The sequence below is a fragment of the Tachysurus vachellii genome, chromosome 3 (assembly GCF_030014155.1).
Source record: "Tachysurus vachellii isolate PV-2020 chromosome 3, HZAU_Pvac_v1, whole genome shotgun sequence".
Taxonomy (NCBI): domain Eukaryota; kingdom Metazoa; phylum Chordata; class Actinopteri; order Siluriformes; family Bagridae; genus Tachysurus; species Tachysurus vachellii.
Genome location: NC_083462.1, coordinates 15,672,455 through 15,694,077, shown reverse-complemented (window position 1 = coordinate 15,694,077; position 21,623 = coordinate 15,672,455). Strand labels below are relative to the sequence as shown.

At 43.0% G+C, this 21,623-nt stretch overlaps 1 protein-coding gene across 1 annotated transcript; it reads right to left on the bottom strand.

Moving 5' to 3' along the window:
* Positions 1-128: 128 nt before the first annotated feature.
* erf (Ets2 repressor factor) lies at positions 129-21,251 on the bottom strand. Its single transcript, XM_060865990.1, has 5 exons — positions 20,256-21,251; positions 6,796-7,030; positions 4,857-4,972; positions 3,864-4,759; positions 129-3,060 (listed from the first exon to the last, which is right to left on the bottom strand). The coding sequence occupies exons 1-5, from the start codon at positions 20,275-20,277 to the stop codon at positions 2,494-2,496; spliced, it is 1,836 nt and encodes a 611-aa protein (XP_060721973.1). The 5' UTR covers positions 20,278-21,251; the 3' UTR covers positions 129-2,493.
* Positions 21,252-21,623: the final 372 nt, after the last annotated feature.

The window sequence follows — 21,623 nt, the reverse complement described above, 5'->3', positions numbered from 1 at the left end:
TCTTCCCATTTGTCTGGTATTCTGCACATGTAGATACATTCAGGATTTATTTGTTTTACATTCTGACCCCGGTACTGGGGGCTATCGGGTTGGAGAGGGTGGGAAATAAACCAAAAATGCAGTTTAACTCATGTTTACCTGTTTTTAATGAACCCTGATTACAGTTTACAGGAGAAACTAGAATACATTTCCTCACAAGGTCAAGTTACATATCTTCTTTAGAGTGTTAAACATAACTGCTGAGAGTACAAGTGTGGGTGTGAGGGAAAGATGAATGAATACACGTACAGAAATGTACAGAAAAGAAAGATGCCTTATTCACAATAAAGAAATCGCTTCATTGTTGTACAGTCCACCAAAATGCAAAAAATATGTACACAAAAAAAAAATAAAAATGAATATATTTAGATACAAATAATGTGATAGCATAATGTTCCCCCTCCCCTTTACCTGGCTTTTAAATGATTAAAACCAGCAAAGATACAAAGCAAGAAACCGCCAGTATGAATTTGGAATACACTTTGAAGTAACCGTAAGAAGTTTAAGCTTTCGAGAAAGGGTACAAAATATCAGTAATATCACTGTTTAAAAAAATAATACATGATGTCTAGATATAATAAAAACAGCAAGGTCTATAATAAGATATGAAAAATATATGCACTTTTTTATACAAGTATGAAGTAAGGCAGCTGTAAGGTAGAGCTGGTGTGATGCAATTGTACCGATAAACCAAATCTAAAAGCGAGATAAAGCAATAAAGGAGATTGTGGCTAAATTTTGTACTGCCATAGAATTTCTTACAGCATGTACTCAGCATAGAGGGGTGTATTTATTTATATAAATGTTTTACCTTGCCTCAGATTTGATCCACTGATATAAGGGTGTAATATTGGATTTGTTTGCCTGAGCTCAGCTCCTGCATCAGTGACAGAACCTCAATGCCACTGACAGCAGGTCTATCACAAGACCCTGCTCATGTTATTCCCCAAGGTGGCAAAGGGGCAACAACTGGGTTCAACTTGCATGAAGTAATCCTGCCTTTACCCTGCATTCTGCATCTGATCATGTGTATCTGAGCAATTATCATAAAACTTCAAGGATTAAGGTACAATCACTTACAGTATTTACTTTAATAACACTTTAATCAGTCCTAACCATTCTCAGAAAAATCACGTGTCTTTAAAAATAGAATCATCAAATCTATTCCCAATTTTGAAGATAGATAATCTGTATCAAATATATACCTATATATTTATAGCAAAAACAGATGCAATATATGGGCTTTGTTTTGATTTCCTTTTAGATAAAAAACTATATATGTCCAAGATGTTACAGCAGTCTGAGGTTACATCTTTTGTGTTTTAATGTGGGAGCATTTTTTAAGAAAAGGTAAGCAAATGTGCTTGAACAGAAAAGGCACAGTCTAACTTTCTAAATTCTTTTTGTTAAAGGCTTCGTGGACCCACAGAGTCGAGGTGAGGTCTTGCTAATGTATGCCTGAGATTTTAGACTGGCATGACCAACTAAAGAACAAGCTTACAAGCTGTAAGAGCAAATGCTCGTTGTGCACTACTGTCTTTTTCAGTGTTATAGTGAAGAAAAGGGGGCAAAGGAGTCGTTATATACAGTCATACTTGGTCACAGGCATTAATGTCAAGCTTTAAAGAGGACGGATACTAAAATCTAGTCCACACCAGGGCTGTGTATCAGTGGAGGGTCAAGTGGTCCCTTTTCTCCAACCGAGGCTGAATGAACAGTTCTGTGGAGAGATGTGCTCCCCTATAGCTTTTCTGAAATACACTTCTGGACCCCAAGAGCATCAAAAGATGGTGTTGAGCAGTTAGTGTGTAGATGTGAAGTGACAGAAAAGGTACTGTTTTGGGGAGCAAAAGGCAAACTTGTTCGGCAAATGTCCCTCCTAGGACCGGAGTCTTATTTAAGAACGTCATGCTGACAGAAGATGGTTCCTCATTTAACCGGTGGGGGGGATGAAGAGTCATCATCAGATAATTTTGTATGTCAAATGTGTCATAAGCACTACATCTTGAGGTGGGAAAGGTCCTTTCTCAATATGAAGGTTGCCACCTGTCCTTTATTCATTGATCTCTATGAATGAGCACGTTTCAGGCACTTTTGTTAATCTGGTCTTGAAAGGCATCGATGTTCCTCCCTTTAATGTAACTAGCAGAAGTTTATACAGAAGTGATAAGTGAGAAATAAGCAGCCTGGATGGGTGAGCAGGTCAAATGCAGAAACAGGCCTCATTAAATCATTCTGCAGAGGATTAACAGTCAGTATTGGTCATTTGTAGTGTCTCAGCACCTCGATGAGAGCAAAGCTGTGATTGTGTGCATGTGTAGAAAACAGCTAGGAGTTACTGCATATAGATTTATCCTTTCATCCAATGAGTCTTAAGGTGTGTACACACAGCACACAGGTAAGCACAGCTCGGTGCAGAACATCTTACATGCAGCACAATGTACAATTATCAGCTTAGCACCCGTTGTTTTCTAAAGACAGTTGTGCTGTTGCTTTCTGGAGCTCAGAGCTCACCCTCCTCAGGCCTGCACCCAGAGGAGCAGCCAAGCTCCCTCCGCTCATTTCCTCTTCAACTGGCATCACCTTCTGAGATTGAGCTTCTTGGGCTGAGGGCTCCTCCTTTTCAGCACGACTCTTTTTGTCTTCAGCCTCCTCAATTTCTGCCTCCATTCGCTGGTCCTCACTCCAGCGGCGCTTGAAACGCAGTTTTAGTGGGATGCACTGGGTACCACCGGGGCTGCTGGGACTTCCCTCTCTGGGTTCAGCTTTGAGGCCTGGCAAAGTCATGCCAACCACAGCAGCAATGCCACTAATAATGCCAGAAGAGGGTGCTGCTGGGGTCTTAAACAGGTCTTCCTCAAGCTCATCCTCTTCATTATCCATGATCCCATCAGGGCAGGGCAGAAGGGCAGGACGGCCGTTGCAGTGTGATGGAGCAAAGACATCACAGTTGTCGTCATCTTCACTTATATCGGTGACCTCTACTTCTTCCTCTGATTCAATGTCTGAGACCGACTCAACCTGCAGAGTAAAAGGGAATAATGAAACTGGACATTTACATAAACAGTAAACAATGACAGGTATAATGTGTTGAATCTAATGTGTAGGATGTTCTAGTTAATGTCAGCCACATCTAATGGTTGCAGACATATAGCATAATGTGAGAACTGTGCTGTGATCTTGTCTGAATCAGGAAAATGATCATAAACATATTTGATTTTACTGCATACCACAGAGAACTGGACAACTTCCCAAGCTCACAGTAGGTTTTACAGGCAATTGGGGGGGATTCATTGACCGGAGAAGCTTCTGTGTAATTCACACAACTAAGACGAAGATGATTACCTTGCTGAGAAACTCCCCCAAGATCAAGAAAATCCCTGGCTGACACGACACCAAGCTCACTTTCTTACTGTAGAGTTAAATCATTGTGTCACTGAGAGACATACATGCTTCAGATGTCTCTAGTGTAAATGCTATGCCTGTTTGCTAATCCATATTAAGTAGAAACATTTAAATCTGCTTAAAAATCTGCTTCATAGATTTAAAGTCCAATTATAAACAAGTGGCTAGGCTACATGTATCTGTCTGAACCCAGGTCATGTGTCATGTGCATCTCATTGTTTCCAAACAGTGGTCTACACACCAGCGGTGGACAAATCATGTTGTCAACGTTCAACAACCAAAGAAACAACCAAAAACAATTCTTGGTGATGTAAAGCATCGTGTTGTCTTGCGCTACAGAACAGAGGACCCATGACTTTATGACTTGTACGATTGTGCAGCCAATATTTACTTCATTATATTACACAGGAAATACCAACCTTGATTTTTGGTGGCCCACCAGAACCACTGCTGGTCAGTCCAGAAGATGAACAATTGAAACCCTGCCCCGTGGCAGAACCGCACTCACCCAAGCCTGTGTAGGGAGTACCAGAAGGGCCTGAGAGTCCTGCTGATGTAGGGGGCGGGCCATCACGGTGCTTTCGGCCCAGCGGGGGGGGCTGAAGCTTGAATTTATAAGGTGAGGGGTGTGGATCTTCAGGCTGCTGATGGTGCAGTGGGTGAGCAACAAAGTGCGTGCCTGCTGTTGGCCCTGCCATGCCCTTATCAGGACGCTGGGGCTGGGGCACAACAATGCTGGGGTAGTGTGGGAAGGCACGCGGACTGAGATGGTAGTTGTAGACACTCTGTGCATGTGCTTGCAGATAGCGCTTCATGTCTTCGGGGCTGAATGAGAAGTGTGACCCGGGCATGGGTGATGCCAGTGATGGTGAGGGTGTATAGGGAAGGTGTGAGCTGGGGGTTGAAGTCATGGACAGCGCAGGTGAGAGCTGTGGGGGCAGCAGGGGGGCACCAGGCAGAGGTGAGGCAGGAAAGTGTACTGCGGCAGGGGGAGGAACTCCATACATGCGGAACAGAGAGTCGTGAGTGAGTCGCGGATGATGTGGCAAGAATAGAGATCTGAAGGCTCGCTCTGCTGGACGCTCATCACTGCCAGTCATGCCCACCTCTTCCAGCTCTGAGGCTACAGAGGTGCCATCGCTGCAATCGGATACAGACCCCCGTGCTGCCCGCCGTGCCACACTGGTGAACACACCAGGACTGCGCAGCTCTTCGCCGTTCGGGGAGAGAACATCAGATGGAGTTGAGGGAGGGAAACGAAAGTGGGTTCCTACACCTGATGGGACTGGAGGAGCACTCTGAGGCACACTGGAACCTACAATGAAAATAAGAATGACAAAGGAAGCGATCATACTTTGAGATCTATAAATATCTATATCCAATGAAGATCATAGAAACCCAGTCAGTTTTACCTGCAGACCCCATGTCAATGAAGGGGTAGTTGACTAGCACAAGCTTGTTGAAATTAAACTTATAGGTGAACCTTTTCCCTTTTGTCTTGTGCAGGATCCTTTTATTGTAGTAGTATCTGGGGAAAAGGAAGGTATGGTTACGCTTATGGAAAGGACGAAATTCAGCATAAACGGATTTTAAATTGTTGGGTAATTGGATTTTTAACATGATCAATATTAGACATATCTTGCAAAACATTTTGGTGGTGTAGAGAATATCATGCATAACAAAGAGGACATTTATCTTAAAATAATGTTTATACTACATTCATACAATCTGGACTAGAGAAACTACACCAGCGTTTGGGTAATAATGTGAAGAGCAAGTTCTAACGGTGTGTGAGAACCACCAGGACATACAAACAGAGGTGTTTATCACATGGTTGTTACACGTGGCTCCTGCACAAGTGACACTGATAAAGCCAACACATTCTTAATTAAAGTAGGCTTATGTGAGAAAGTATAGATGAAAGTATGAAAGATATTAAACTAGGACAGTGTGTCCAAAACCTCAAAAACGTCCATCACTCATAAGAGAGGTGGGTGTATGTGGGTGGGGTTGTGGAGGGACGGGGGTCGACACCTTACTCGTCCTTTTAGTGCAGGCTGATGTGATATAGATTATTATGGGATGGCAAGGACAGGTTCAAAGGGTTTAAGTGGGCATTTGCTGTTGCCATGGAGAGGGACGCAAAGACATGACTAACACGTAGACAGACAAAAGGACTGCAGAATAGAGCAAAAGTGACATCAAAAGAAAAAATGATGAATTTTCTGAAGAGCAATAATTTAATTCATGAGAGACTGAAGAAATGTGAGAGTGTCAGAGAGAAAAACCTGAAAGTGGAAAAATAATGATGTTGTTCTTGGTTTGTAGCGATTCATGTGTAAAAGTGCCATTGTGTGAGATTGACTGGGTCACTGCCGCTGTAACATGGGAGTCACTTAAATATCAAGAGGTTCACAAGTTACTTGTTGCAAATCTGAGTTGATGTCTTACACTTTACTTAACACCCAAAATCTTCATCTTCTGCTGTTTTTTTTTGCACATGAGAAAATTTAGGGAAATATACTAAAGTTCTTTCTATTAAATGTGAAACTACATGCACTGTATGTTCCACTGACAGACAACCTATATCTTCTCTCCAAGTTGGTGGAGACTGACCCAGTGTAACCTCAGATTCCGGTCCTGAGTGATCGGAAAGGAACCTGATACGGCCTTCTGCTGTTGTAGCCCAAGCGCCTCAGGGTTCGTCACACTGTGTGTCCAAATCCAGAATGCACACCATTATTACACTCGCAACTTGTTCCCACAAAAGACTGTGAGAAGTGTGTCTAAGGTGGAAATTTGGCATAATAATATAAAATAATGGTAAGGAAACACCAAGTTAATAACCGTTCAAATTTAATCAAGCCAGTGGGAAAAACTAGCAGAACCTCCCCACATGCTGCATTAAGATCTAGTCTCAACACAAATTCCTTGGACTTCCTGGCTTTGGATTTTGGTCTGATGGCACTGTGAATGATTGGACCTTATATCCAGGTGTGTGCTTTTCTGTCTAGTCATGCTCAAGAAATGTCAAGATATAATATGTGTAAACAGGAAGCACCAGAACTGACTCGGGAATTCTAACACATTTATTTTCCTTTTCAGAGTGCCTTTGGCTTCATGTTGTGGTTAGTGGTGTAAAGCTCAACCCTGAAGGGCAGAGACTTATTCTGATATAAATACATATACATTTGGGAAAATGGAGCCAATACAAAATGTACAAAGTAAAATAGATGGCATTTTATTGATTTGAAATAAAATAAGAAGAAAGCTTTGCTCATATGTTTGTTAAATCAATGTGTGATTTTAATATCAACAGAACACGTGAGAACAGAGACACGTGATTCTCACCTTAGAGCTCGGCTGAGTTTGTCGTAGTTCATCTGAGGTTTGCACTTACGGGCTCCCCACAGTCGTGCCACCTCATCCGGGTCCTTGATGACAAACTCACCGTAGTCGCCCTGCCAGGCAATGACATCATGGTACTCCTCCTTCCTGAGCAGCTCCAGGATGAAATGCCAGAGCTGGATCTGTCTGGAGCCTGGGCTCGACTCCGGCTTGTACGCCCAGTCTGGGAAGGCAAACCCTGCACAACACAAACATGGAAAAACTAAACTGAGGCTTTGTGTGAAGACCACCAACACGTCAAATCCTTTCCATAGTAAAAGATGAACAGATGGGAGGCTTGGTGTAATTAACAAAATAACCCCAAAACATTTGTAGAAACTACATGAAATATTTTAACTACCCCACTCTCCTTTACTGTTCATATTTGAGTAAAACATATTTAGCAGAATTGTGTTAGAATTTAATGAATCTTATGAGTACTGAACACAGAGTCCTTGAAGCAGCAGTCAAAACAGACCAGGAGCCTAGATCCCACACCCATTCACTCACATGTTCCTGACAGACTCAATAGTTACAGAGAGGAAGGTCATACCCTAGGGAATTCTCCATTCATACTGTATGTAGTCTGGGAAGGGACAGATTTCTCTCACTGTCATTTACACAGTGCATCAACAGTAACGGCACAAAAGCTGCAACAATCAAAGATTCTGCCTAAACATCTTTGCTGTTCCAATACGTCAGAAAACACAGTGCTTCATGTAGTGACCAGGATATCCAGCTTACAGTTCTGCATGTGGACAACCTTTAAGAGCATCTGGAGTGTAAAACAAAGTTCCCACACTTGCAGATAAAAGGACGGTAGTATTTTCAGATCTTCCAGAGTGGCAGCAGGCTGCAGGCAGCTTTTAGTTTAGGAAACCCATGCAGTGTGAGCTCGCTAACTGGAAACAGATATGTGTTCTCAAATACTGCCAAATCCTACACACAATCAAAACAAAACAGCTGCATGTTGGGTTTGTGGCAAACACATCAACACAAAACCAACCTGCCTGTAAAGATTTTCAGCATTCAGTACTGTACTGTAACAGCAAGACTAACTCTACAGATTTTTATATACCAAAGGCATTTGTTTTGAGAAAAAGATGAACACGAGACAACGGATCAGATGTTCACCATATTTACATCTTGATTTCTTCAACAATTTTAATCATGGCACAAAAATGATTCAAAATATTGGAGAATGTTTCTTGTTGCCAATGTGTGACCTGTTACATCGACTGTAGGCAACAGCTCTTCGATTTCACATGTGAAGGCCACATAGGTAGTTAAACTGATAAAACCAACATGAAGACCAGAGAGTTGTCTATGAGGGAAAAGCAAGCCACTGTAAAGAGAGAAAACCAATCTACGCCCAATGCAACAATCTGGAACGTTCTAAAAAAGAAAGAGACCAATGATTTTAGCAGCTAGACAAATAAGCAAGTTTTGCAGCAGTTAACTGAAGTAGTGAAAAGTGTCTCGGACAAGTTCCACATGCTGAGATACCAGTGATCCTGACTTCTTCTGTACTCCAGACCTACCTGAGACATTATGATGTCCTACTGCTGCTTGGATTCCTCAGCACCTAAAAATCAACTCTCTGCTGCTGAGCAGAGCTTCTCATGGAACGCTAAAAGATACAAGAACTTACAGTATATGGTACCACTTAGGAACCAGGAAGATGGCCTTAGACAGCAATTTATGAACTTTTTTTATCCCATCATTGTACTGTTCAACAAAATTACCTTCACAGTAAAACTATGATGAATTCAGAAATAACTCTGATATTTATGTATAAATGTAAATGCTCTAAACATAAAGATATAGTCATTCCATTGTTTCCACTCTGTCTGAAGTAAATATTAATGATATTTCAGATTTAACAATTAGTACCAAAAGTACTACTCTGTGGTGGAGGCATCTCTGTTCTACATATACTTCATTTCGTTTAATACAAGTGTTCCAGCACCTAAAGGATGATCAGGATGCCACTTTTTGCTTTTGTTATAGAAATGTAGTTAGAATTTTTCAACCTAAAGTACATTTTACTTGCATGCGGTAATGAAGAGAAAGGTCACAGCACGCAGATGGAGCTCAAACATGATGAGCCGAGTGTGTGAGGGACAAGAGCTCGAACATGTGAGTGGGAACAGCGCTGAGTCATGGCGTCATGGCGTGAGGGACATCTCCTAGCAACAAGACACTTCAGATCTATAAATGCACATGTATGTGAAAAAGGCAAAAATAAATAAACTGAGCTATCCAGATCATTCACTCCTACTTTAGCAGTGACCCAAAACCTTCAGAGGAACCAGAGCTCATCCTCACCTGGGTGACACCAGCTAGTGTGATTAGAGTTAACGTCCCTGTACAGGACGTTTCAGCAGGAGCAGACTCAGAATAAGGACGGAGCAGCAAAGGAGATTATCTACTGAAGCAACAATGAGGTTTTGCACATTTATCTCTTTGGGACGATCCACAGTGGGAGAAATAACTAGCTACATACGTACTCAGAGACGAACCGCAACGAACCACAAGTTCTCGTAGTCGACGTGTTGTATATTAAAGCAGCATGAAGAACTGAGTAACTTTGACAAGAGTCAATTGCTAATGGCCACAAACTGGGATGCAGAGACTCAGAAACACAAAGACTTGTGGGGTTCTACAAGTCAACGGTAGTAAGAACCTATAGATTGTGACCTGCAGAGGGACAAACTGTGGGCAGGTGGTTGGGTGCTTAAGGCTCATCAAAGCAGAAGCACAATTAAGGCCGTCCTGTCTGGTCTGAAGTGATAGAAGGTCTCACAACACATCTCTGTGGTGGTTTTACCTGACGAGGACATACAGGTGTCACATAGAACTTGTAAAAATAAAAAAGAGGGGAACGTTATTAGAAATGTTTAGATTAAAATGTTATTACAATACACTCTATAAAACTTTAATTAGTGGTTTTGTGGCTGTCTGGAGGACCATCAACTAAGGCTGCTAATTTTATTCAGTAATCACTTTATTCAATCAATTAACCAGCTCTGACATCAGAACAGGAGAAAAAAGGAAAAAGATCAGTGAAGAAGTACTGACACAAACTGGTCAATTGTATGCACAATAAAAACATCTTTTCATCTGAGAAGGTCTGACATTTTACTGCACAGAAGCCACAAAACATTGTATAGAGGAAAAATCCGCCTGCAATCACCAGACTGGAGTCGGTCTGACCAAGTAGGGCAGCTGCTTCCAATGTCACTGCTTATTACAACACACACAAACAGTTGTCACTGAACTTGTTAAGTAGAATTTGAGTATTTAAAGTGAAAAGGACAATTCACACACACACACATACACACACACACACACACACACACACACTTGTCATTTCTAGCACTTTTAACCACTTTCCAGGACCTGTGTGAACCCTGTGTGAATTTCTAACTCAGCAAAACATGACGTATAAAAAGCAATGGAGCTCCTGCTGGTTCCTTTTCAATAATGATCATTTGTCTGCATTTATTAAAAATAATGTGTATTTTTTGTTTACGGATAAACACTGTCATTTATTAGGCCTGTGCAAAATAAAAAGGAGTTTATTGTCCCTGCACAATATCGCTGGACCCTGACAACCTTTATGCCTTTATGTACTGAAGCTCCTCCATTTAACAGCAGGGTAACACCAGGGGGCACTAAAATAAATTAGCACAAAAGAGATGTCTTTTGCCCCTTTCCACTGAGGCAGTTTGAGTGCTGGTTCTGAGCCAGAGCCTTATTTAGAACCAGTTCTTTCTTTTTCGACAGCAAAAGCACCAGGAAAAGTGGTTCTTAAGTAGCACCAAAATGTTGCAGGTCTAGACTTAAGAACCGCTTGTGTCAGGGGCTGTGGGCGGCGCTGTGGGCGGGGCTACTGTTAGCACATTTGTTAATGTACCTTAAGTATACTAATGTTTAATACACTTTTACTTTACCGCAATATGATACATTATCAGCACACATGATAGTAGGTAGCTACATGCTAAGGCTAACTTTTTTCTGTGTTAATGATAAAATAACGTTATGTACTTTCTCGATAACAACCTCTGTTTATACAGATTGCATGGAACTGCACGTACACGTTGGATTCGCCGCGTTTGGATGCTAATGTAGGTTCACAAAGCCATGAGTATTAACAGTAAAGCAACATCCACCATTGTTGATGTGTTTGTGTTTCCCGCTGCTGCGCTAACGTTGCTGTGTAACGTGACACGTATACAGTGACGTCAGACTCGGCTCTGTGACGGCTCTCTAGCCGGTGGAAAGGCAAACTGGTTGTTAGAAGGTTCGCCAGTGGAACCAAATTTGAACCAGCACCAGTGCTAGCTCTGAACCAGCACCCGGTTCTTTTTGGTGGAAAAGGGGCATATAACGTCCTAATAAAACAACAATCAACACAATGTCTGTCACACAAACCCATCATTTTTAAGTAGAAACATCTTAATAATCTGTGTGTAATACTAATGTAGGCAATTATTTTTATTGAGGGTGCCAATAATTTTGGAAAGCACTGCAAATAGCATTTACATCTCTTGTGAGGGATTTGAGGTCTGTCTTGTGCTTTACAAGTCAACATTCTGAAGCCATACAGCACACCTCGACACACTGCTGCTGAGAAACACACACAGGTGATGTGCAATAACAGGTACGGTCCCTGAAGTCTACACACTCTGCTGGGACAGACACACACACACACCTCATGTAAACACCCTGACACAATCCTTACATGATACATATGTGAGTGAGCTTCAAACTCCCTGAAGGTGCAACAAAACAGCGCTCTATCACCTGGAGATACCCGCTTCAAATCCTGACAATTTCATAGCCATCCACAGGGAGGGAGGGGCTTACGCTTGCTTCCCTGCCAATCACACCATCATGAGCCAATCAGGATAACCTAAGAGCTCAGGCTTCAGAAGAACAGGGCTGGGAACATTGTCCAAATCTGAATCACTGAAAACACTGAAAATGACTCAGATGGAGTGAAGATTCATTTTGGAGTGTTTCAGTCAGCCAGACAGCCGGCAGATATTTATTTACAATTGGTCTGAACAACTCAGGGCATGAAATACAGTTGCAAAGACAAGTGAGGAACCCATGACATCATACAAAATACTGTCACCTTGACTTAATTAAGTGCACCGATAAATCAGATATCAGTAGTCAGATATGTAAAAAAAAAGTCTGATGGTTAATGACCTGATGTTTAAATAACACTAGCACAGAGCCCTTAATTAACTAGTCTTCATTTTCCCTTATTCACTGTAACCAATGAGCACTGACACTGTACCAACCTGTCAGTGACACGGTACACACTGCCTGTGTGTATGTGTGTGAGCGTGTGTGTGTATGTGTGTGTGCCTGTGCGTGTGTATGGATACTGATTTAAAAAAAGACAGACAACTATTTGTCTTGACTATTTTACGAAAAAAGACAAAGACAACGTGTGCGTGTGTGTGTGTGTGTGTGTGCAGACTGAGACAGAGAGAAAGGCTGAGAACAAGTGAAGCAGGAAGAGATATGTGGAGGTTAGAAGGAGAACATCAAAGTGAGAGGAAGTCAGCTGCAGGGGCCAGATGCCAAGCTTGAGGTGTGTGTGTGTGTGTGTGTGTGTGCGCGTGTGTGTGTGTGTGTGTGTGGGTGGGTCTTAAAGGTAGCATTCTGAATGCCCTGTAGGTATAATGTAGTATTAAGGTAACAGTTGAACACTGCAAGTTTGTGTGTAACATGATATTCCTTACACTAACCCACTGTCCCCTGGGATGTAGTGTTATTTGTATTGTTATAGATTACAAAAGAAATCCATGGCACGGTGGCGTGATGTCCTGACACACAGAGCCTGGTGTCTATTTGCTGTGTGGTGCTTAAACACAAGCAGCACAATTCACACACTCACCTGTGTGTCTCCTGTAACTTCAACACTCTCTAGAGACAAAACATCCAAGTGTAAAACACTCACAATAGCTTTAGGCACAATAACTGACGAGTTTCCAGCCATGTCCCATCTTCATCACCATCACAAGCTGCAGCTCAGTGTCAGTAAGTCAGTGATGGTCTGCTACATAAGTAGGGTTTAATGGTGGTTAGATGACATTTGCAATCTGCTGAGCTGTAAGGACTAAATGCTACTGAACTTAAACGAGCGGCATGCAGACTATTTCATGTTTTTACAATGATAGACTACACAGTGTAGACAGGAACAAGAAATAGTTGACGGAGCTCGCCAGCTCCTTAGGCTGTGTCCTAGTCATAACACCAACCATGTGTTGCTTGATCTAATGTGCTTAAGATCAAACACGGCAAATTCTGTTTAGAAAATTTCACCCTGTATGAGATGCCCGAGTCCGAAGTCCCGTTAACAACACGTCCTGGTAGGTCAGGGTAAGGCTATTGCCAATCCATGGCCTTGTATCTAAAATGAAACAAGTGTAAGACTTCAACAGATGTTGAAGTGCAAGCTAAACATCTAGGAGCTCTTATTTTCATGTCTTTGTCAACACAGACAAGGCCAAAAATGCCTTTTCCCGGCAAACGGCAGCGAAGACCGTGCTCCAGATGTCCAGGACGCCACAGTGCAACAGCCAACTCTGCCCAGACAGAAACCAGACGCATCACAGGGGAGTTCCTTTTAGGGCTGTGATTAAATCAGCCATAGACGGTCAGGCAGGGCCAATTTTCCTGCAATGTGAAGACTGCTAAGCATGAGGAGCAGCCAAGCTACTCCACCAACAGGCCCGAGCAGGTCTACGGCATGCTCACCAAAACGACAGCCACGTTATCCTTTGTCCTTTCTATGCACAACACAAAATTAGGGCCTGGTTTATTTCACTGACACTCCACAGAGGCTCAGGTCATACAAGGCCAGTGCACGGTATAGTCTGGGTTTGGGTACAGATCCAAATGCAATTCATAAAGAGAAGAGTTTAACCAAGTGTCAGGAAGAGATAGGGTCTGTCTTATAGGGTTTGTATACAAAAGAATTTCAATGAACAAAGAAGACCTTATTCTGTTGGTGAATAAATATCTTATAGGAGAGCTGTAGTCGAGGTGGAGAGCTGCACTGGCTGTGACACAGGCCGAGCTGGAGGGCAGGTGGAGGTCAGCCAGTATGAACCCAGCTCGGGTCAGACTTAACTTCTACTTCTTTCTGCTGAATGCTCATTCAGAGCATCTAATTTTAAACACCATTGCCCTGCCTAGATCAGATTATACTAGACTGGATGAACAAACAGCGTAACGACAGCATTTACTGTAGCCGTGCAGACGACAGCCAAAAGGTTTTGGTGAGCAATAAACATGTTCCACATATAAGCTCTTGTCTTGGCTGGTCTTCATGTTTAAGTCAGAGATTAAAGTACATATTTAAATAACTTCACCACAAACATATTTAAGTAAATTAAGTTCTTGTTTCCTTACAGCTATTCCGATTTGAATCCTTTGTTGGTTATAAATGGACTTTTCATACAAAGTAGTCTAATGGAGCTTTTTATAGTTGACTAATAAAACTATGGATGCAGTGATACTAATTTTTTCTTTTCAGTGATACTAATCTTTTACTTACGTAATTTACTTATTTTTTAACTATTTACTGTTATTTTAGTACCCATTTGTATGACCTGTTTTTTTTGATAGAATAAACCCAGAGGTAGGAGCAGGTGAAGAAACGAACAAAAGTGTGAAGTGACCTTAAATATGAATCAGGGATATGTCACTCGGCATGGATTCATCACAGCTTAATAGAAAAGAATAGAAGCCTTGATTTTGTCACATCTACATTACAGTACAGTGAATTCATCTGTCTTCACATGCCCTAACATTGGAGGATGGGGGTCAGAGCACAGGGTCAGATATGATACAGTACCACTGGAACAGAGAGTGTTAAGGGCCTTGTTTAAGGGCCCAACAGTGGAAGCTTGGCAGTGCTGGGGCATGAACCCAGATCCTTCGATCAACAACCCAGAACCTTAACCACTTGAGCCACCACTGCTTTTTTTAGTAATTTGATTTTAAATGAAGTGCATGAACCGCATGCTTAGTTTGCAGGGTTTTGTTGTGTGACTGGTATTGGAGTGATGTGAGTATCCATATCAATACATCCCAAGTTAACACACTGATAAGGACGGGATTTCACAGTAGACTCATGCACCGGAAAAGAAACAGCACAGACTTAAGTGGTCTTCTCTGTCCTAAGTGTGCTTTTACATGCTGGCTATCAGCACCATTGTCAATAACCCCTGAGTGGGGGTCAAGGGATGGTAATCTAGGCCCCAGGCAACCACATCCGCTCTGACTGAGCTTTCTTTCCGTAATTTATATCCTAATATTTTAGAAAAGTACGCAAAAAATGATCAGTGTATGGGTGTTATTTTCAGAGTAGATCAATAGGATGAATGGCAAGCAGGAGAAAAATGAGGCAGTGACAGAAGCTGTGGAAAAAAGAGAAGAGGAATGAGTGGAGTGAATGTGTAAGAACAGGAGAAAGCAATAGACTGACTATTTTTAACTTCTATGATGTGGTTAGGTCTCAAGTCTCCATCGTTACTTTCATTTTGCTCCAGACGTGTGCACACACACACACACACACACACCATGCTGACGACACATGTGCTGGCTCCAGATGTGGGATTAGAACACTGTCTCCACAGGCACAGAAATGCGACCAATGAAACACAGCTTTCATTTCTGAGGCACCAGGTCTCAAGATCACACACAGCTCTTCCCATATCAGCATGAGGCTTGATAAAAACCACAGGTGAAAGTATAAATCTACCTTAAGTGATGATCAACTTCAAAGCACTTGACTGAGAAGATCTGGAAATCACCTGGCAGTCCAGAAAGCTGCGGCAGCTCTTACGTGGCAAGATCATCATCATTTCACTGATTTATTTCCACTGAGCTACGTGAAAAATCGGAAATCTAGCAAGAGGCTGTGAGAGTCAAGCTCTCCTTCACATACACACCTCGGCTCATGAGGAACTGTAGTCGTGACACGTGGGGCTGAAATGCGCGCCATAGTCAAAACGCACACTCTTCTCATGTTTCAAACACCACACGTGCAGGCCTGGTGAGTCCAAGCCACACTGCGCCAAACACTGGAGCTGCCTTCGAAAATAAATTAGTACAGCAAAAATAAGAAAGAGCACGTCAAAGTGGCGTCACCACAAAGATGGCAACCTAAAAGATGGAGACAGGCCCAAGTGTGTGTGTGTGTGTGTGTGTGTGTGTGTGTGTGTGTGTAATGCAATGCAGACACAAGCCATTAAAGTGGAATGTGGAGGAGTCAACACCCCAATAAAGTGTGTGTGAGCTTGTGTTAAGTGCTGGGTCGTATAAACCCGCTTCTCTTTTCATTACAACCAAATGAACCGTGGAATAAAACGGCAGAGTGGCAAAGTGATTGATGTGAGAATCAGCGTCATATCAATCGTCTGATCCTTAGGGCTAACTAAACTTATTTACTGATCACAATATTTGTATCTGCTTTCATGTTCAGGTTAAAGCTCTACATCACCAACACATTAAAGAAATAGGACTCGTGTGAGAAACATGGCTCATGGCAACTGTTGTTGAGATCATGAACAAATTGTGCTCCATAATGACTGTTAACCAGGACCGAGGCTACACTGTGCTCCCCTCTCCAGGAGCTCCTGATTTCTTTCCCTCAGTCTGTATTTATACACTTGAGAAGCTACTTATCTGACTGCATGTTACATTAAATTACTTCAAACCTAAATGACATGATTAGCTTCCACTGTTACGGTGAGGAACGTTTCTGTGCAATCAGAACATGAGACAGGGCAGGAACGCTTCCACAGCTCACAGTTTGCTAGCTATCCAAGAGGCTAACAAAAGATTAGCATGGATCGGTCCATGTCAACTCTGTAGCTTGAGAAAATTACACAATTCCAAGGTTTGACTTCCTGCTTCAAAGGAAAGTTGAATGCACGTGTCAGAACCATTAATGCCCCTTTTCCACCGTGGCAGTTCGAGTGCTGGTTCAGAGCCAGAGCCTAATTTCGAACCAGTTCTTTCTTTTTCGACAGCAAAAGCACCGGCTCTGAACCAGGAGAAGTGGTTCTTAAGTAGCACCAAAACGTTGCTGGTCTAGACTTAAGAACCGCTTGTGTCACTGGCTGTGGGCGGGGCTGTGGGCGGAGCTACTGTTAGCGCATTTGATAATGTACCTTAAGTATACTAATGTTTAATACACTTTTACTTTACCGCGATATGATACATTATCAGCACACATGATAGTAGGTAGCTACATGCTAAGGCTACCTTTTTACTGTTTTAACGATAAAATAACGTTATGTACTTTCTCGATAACAACCTCCGTTTATACAGATTACATGGAGCTGCACGTACACGTTGGATTCGCCGCGTTTGGATGCTAATTTAGGTTCACAAAGCCATGAGCATTAACAGTAAAGCAACATCTGCCATTGTTGTTGTGTTTGCCGCTGCTGCGCTAAAGTTGGTGGGACAGTGACGTCAGACTCGGCTCGGTGATGCTCTCTAGCCAGTGGAAAGGCAAACCGGTTCTTAGAAGGTTTGACAGTGGAACCAACTTTGAACCAGCACCAGTGCTAGCTCTGAACCAGCACCCGGTTCTTTTTGGTGGAAAAGGGGCATAAGACTCTTGAAGCAAGCATGTTGAGTGGCATGAAGCAGTGAATCCCACCTGTGGAACCTGAACACCTCCAGCTCAGGTCACCCAAACTACTCTCTGGCTTCATGGTTGTCTTTTCCCCATATACTGGCTAACTGCTCATCTCAGGCCTTTCACCTTCACACGGTAGACCAGACAATAAGATTTTACAAGGTGTACAAGAAGTACAAAGATTTTAAACTAGCTGTATTATTAGCTGTATTATTTTCAATGTGAATGTAATTGTTAGGGGAAGTTACAACTGTTAGATAATAAATTTGTGAGAATATCTGTATTATAAGTGCACTTCAGGCTAAAGGCTCTTTACTTCTTGGTTGTGAATCTTTTCTTTACTTCATTAACGTTACTTATTATAGCAATGTCACGTTAATGAAGTAAAGAAAAGATTCACAACCAAGAAGTAAAGAGCCTTTAGCCTGAAGTGCACTTATAATACAGATATTCTCACAAATTTATTATCTAACAGTTGTAACTTCCCCTAACAATTACATTCACATTGAAAATAATACAGCTAGTTTAAAATCTTTGTTTACACACTACAGACACTTGGGAAATTAACGGATAGGTCACAATAGTGAAATATTAACAGAAGTCAGTTACACTAAATTAAATTTGCAATTATTAGACTTTAAAATAGTTTTTATAATTTACTCACAATCAGCCTTTTGGGGCATACACTGTACCTCCACACACACACACTGTACCTCCACACACACACAAACTGTACCTCCACACATCACACACACACTGTACCTCCACACATCACACACACACTGTACCTTCACACACCACACACACTGTACCTCCACACACACACAAACTGTACCTCCACACATCACACACACTGTACCTCCACACATCACACACACACACTGTACCTCCACACATCACACACACACACTGTACCTCCGCACATCACACACACACACACTGTACCTCCACACATCACACACACACACACACTGTACCTCCACACACCACACACACTGTACCTTCACACACCACACACACTGTACCTTCACACACCACACACACTGTACCTTCACACACCACACACACTGTACCTTCACACACCACACACACTGTACCTTCACACACCACACACACTGTACCTTCACACATCATTCCTATAAACATTTACAATGTGCTGACTTAGTGACTGTGTTGAGAAACTTTTAGGCCAATATAACAACCAACAACAACCAATCGCTGAACATCACTGAGCCCAACAACAACCAATCGCTGAACATCACTGAGCCCAACAACAACCAATCACTGAACATCACTGAGCCCAACAACAACCAATCACTGAATATCACTGAGCCCAACAACAGCCAGTCACTGAACATCAGTGAGCCCAACAACCAATCACTAAACATCACTGAGCCCAACAACAACCAATCGCTGAACATCACTGAGCCCAACAACAACCAATCGCTGAACATCACTGAGCCCAACAACAACCAATCGCTGAACATCACTGAGCCCAACAACAACCAATCGCTGAACATCACTGAGCCCAACAACAACCAATCGCTGAACATCACTGAGCCCAACAACAGCCAGTCACTGAACATCACTGAGCCCAACAACCAATCACTAAACATCACTAAACCCAACACTCAATCACTAAACATAACTGAGCCCAACATGTTGTGAGTGTTGAATACCTGACACAGAGGGATGTGTTCTCATGTATATGCCTGTGGGTTCTGTACAAGTCACAAGCTCACAGCTCCTGTGGGAGTTTTACAGTGTGTTATATCACTGAGGAGATGATAAACTAATCCCAGCCGAACACGGCATACGTTTGACTTCATGTCTCCATCCCTATGTGTTATTTAACAATGATGTGAATAACTGCTGATAAACAGGACAGTGATATTACAGCTAATGTTATTAACAAACCTCAGTGTGGAGAACATGGACAAAGCGTTAGAGTTCTAATGTAGAAATATATAAACAACACATTGATTTACTTGCTAAAAGGACAAATGAGTTAAAACAGCGTGTGGTCTATAGACGCAGACAAAGACAGGGGGGTTGTGTGAAAACTCGCAGCACTTTTCCATGATCAACTGGCTGGAAAGAAAAAAAAAAACAGCAAATGGTGGATTACCATAATGTCTCTAACTAAACCCTGTCCTGTATAAAACACACCGTAACTCCTCAGAATGTGTGTAATTAACCCCAAACTAAGCGTCCACACTGAGCAATAACAACACAAACTCAGAGCTACTGATCTGAGGACAAATCAAGCACTTAGTGGGATGAAAAAAGTTTCTTCCGCTTCGAAGCGAAGCCTCACAAACCTGACAATCTGCACCTTAATTCAGCCAGTAAACATTATTAAACCTTCCCGACACTAACTTTACACGGAACGGTTTAAAGTGCACATAATAACTGGGATAATAATCAGAATAATAAACTCGCGCTAGTTAGCCGAGTTAGCATACAGCGCTTAGCACGCTAGCAGGATTGTTGTGTTCCTGACATGAGGGGAAGTTGGGATTAGATCTGAGAAAACTTTAGAGAACTTTAAAACAAGATAAAGAAAAGAATGTGTTTGTATGTTGGTTCTTTAGCTACGTTACATTAGCGGGACAGCGTGTGTGTGTGTGTGTGTGTGTGTGTGTTCACTCTAACCTTAAAGTGGTGAGTTTTACAGTTTTACATAAATAGATGTTTTAGGGCTCCATATAAAAGTATAAAAGTCTGTAAGTGATGAACTCACCCGAATCCCGCGGGGTCTTCATGCTTTTCTTTAACCTGGATGCGCGAACACCAGGAACACAAACTCCTCGTTAACTTTCCCGTGTAGCTCCGTTCGGTCCACCTCCTCTTCTGTACTCCCCTTCTCTACTCTTCTTCTCTACTCCTCCACTTCTCTGCTTCTTCTGTACTTCTCTACTTCAGTCCACTTCTCTCTCTCTTCTCTACTCCACTCTTACACGCTTCCTCATGGGGTTTCAACTGGAAGCTACTCTTCTGGTCCACCAGCCGAGGAGTCAGAGAAGTGTGTCCGTTTGTCTCTATGTACTCTGTCCGTGTGTCTCTCCGGGCTCCAGCCGTTTGTCTCTATGTACTCTGTCCGTGTGTCTCTCCGGGCTCCAGCCGTTTGTCTCTATGTACTCTGTCCGTGTGTCTCTCCGGGCCCCAGCCGTGTGTCACTCTGTCCGTGTCTCTCTGGGCCCCAGCCGTATGTCACTCTGTCCGTGTCTCTCTGGGCCCCAGCCTTGTGTCTGTCTGGCCTTGTGTCTCTCCAGGCCCCAGCCGTGGGTCTCTCTGTCCGTGTCTCTCCGGGCCCCAGCCGTGTGTCTCCCTGGGCTCCAGCTGTGTGTCTCTCCGGGCCCCAGCTGTGTGTCTCTCCAGGCCCCAGCTGTGTGTCTCTCCGGGCCCCAGCCGTGTGTCTCTCTGGCCGTGTGTCTCTCCGGGCTCCAGCTGTGTGTCTCTCTGGCCGTGTGTCTCTCCGGGCTCCAGCCCCTGAACACTACTTGTTAAATTACTAATTAATTTGGTGCCATTACAGAGCTGCACCACGTCATTCTGACGGTCAAAACATACCATATCCGGTTAGAAAAAGTCTATATCTATAGTGTCTGGGTGCTTTTCTGTAAATGCTGTTTCTTTTTTTAAACACCCCCTCTTCTTTTTCCACTCACTCTCTGTGCGCGCTTTCCTTTCTCTCTCTCTCTCTCTCTCTGTATGTGTGTCTCTCCCTCTCTCTGTCTCTCTCCCTCTCTCTGTCTCTCTCCCTCTCTCTGTGTCCCCCTCTCTCTCTCTCTCTCTCTCTCTCTCTCTGTGTCCCCCTCTCTCTCTCTCTCTCTCTCTCTCTCTCTCTCTCTCTCTCTCTCTCTGTGTCCCCCTCTCTCTCTCTCTCTCTCTATCTGTCCCCCCCCTCTCTGCCCCCCCCCCTCTGTCCCCCCCCCTCTGTCCCCCCCCCCTCTGTCCCCCCCGTCTCTGTCCCCCCTCTCTCTCTAGGTGTGGGTCTCTCTCTGTCTCTCTCTCTCCTCTGTCTCTCTCTCTGTCTCTCTCTCTCTCACTCTGTGTGTGTGTCTCTCTCTCTCTCTCTCTCTCTCTCTGTGTCTCTCTCTAGGTGTGG

Bases quoted from the DNA above. Each gene is read 5' to 3' on its own strand.
- erf (XM_060865990.1), bottom strand. From the start codon at position 20,277: ATGAAGACCCCGCGGGATTCGG. The intron at 4,973-6,795 runs GTGAGAATCACG...CCTTTTCCCCAG, and splicing joins AAACTCAGCCGAGCTCTAAG to ATACTACTACAATAAAAGGA. The intron at 4,760-4,856 runs GTAAAACTGACT...TTTTCATTGTAG, and splicing joins CATTGACATGGGGTCTGCAG to GTTCCAGTGTGCCTCAGAGT.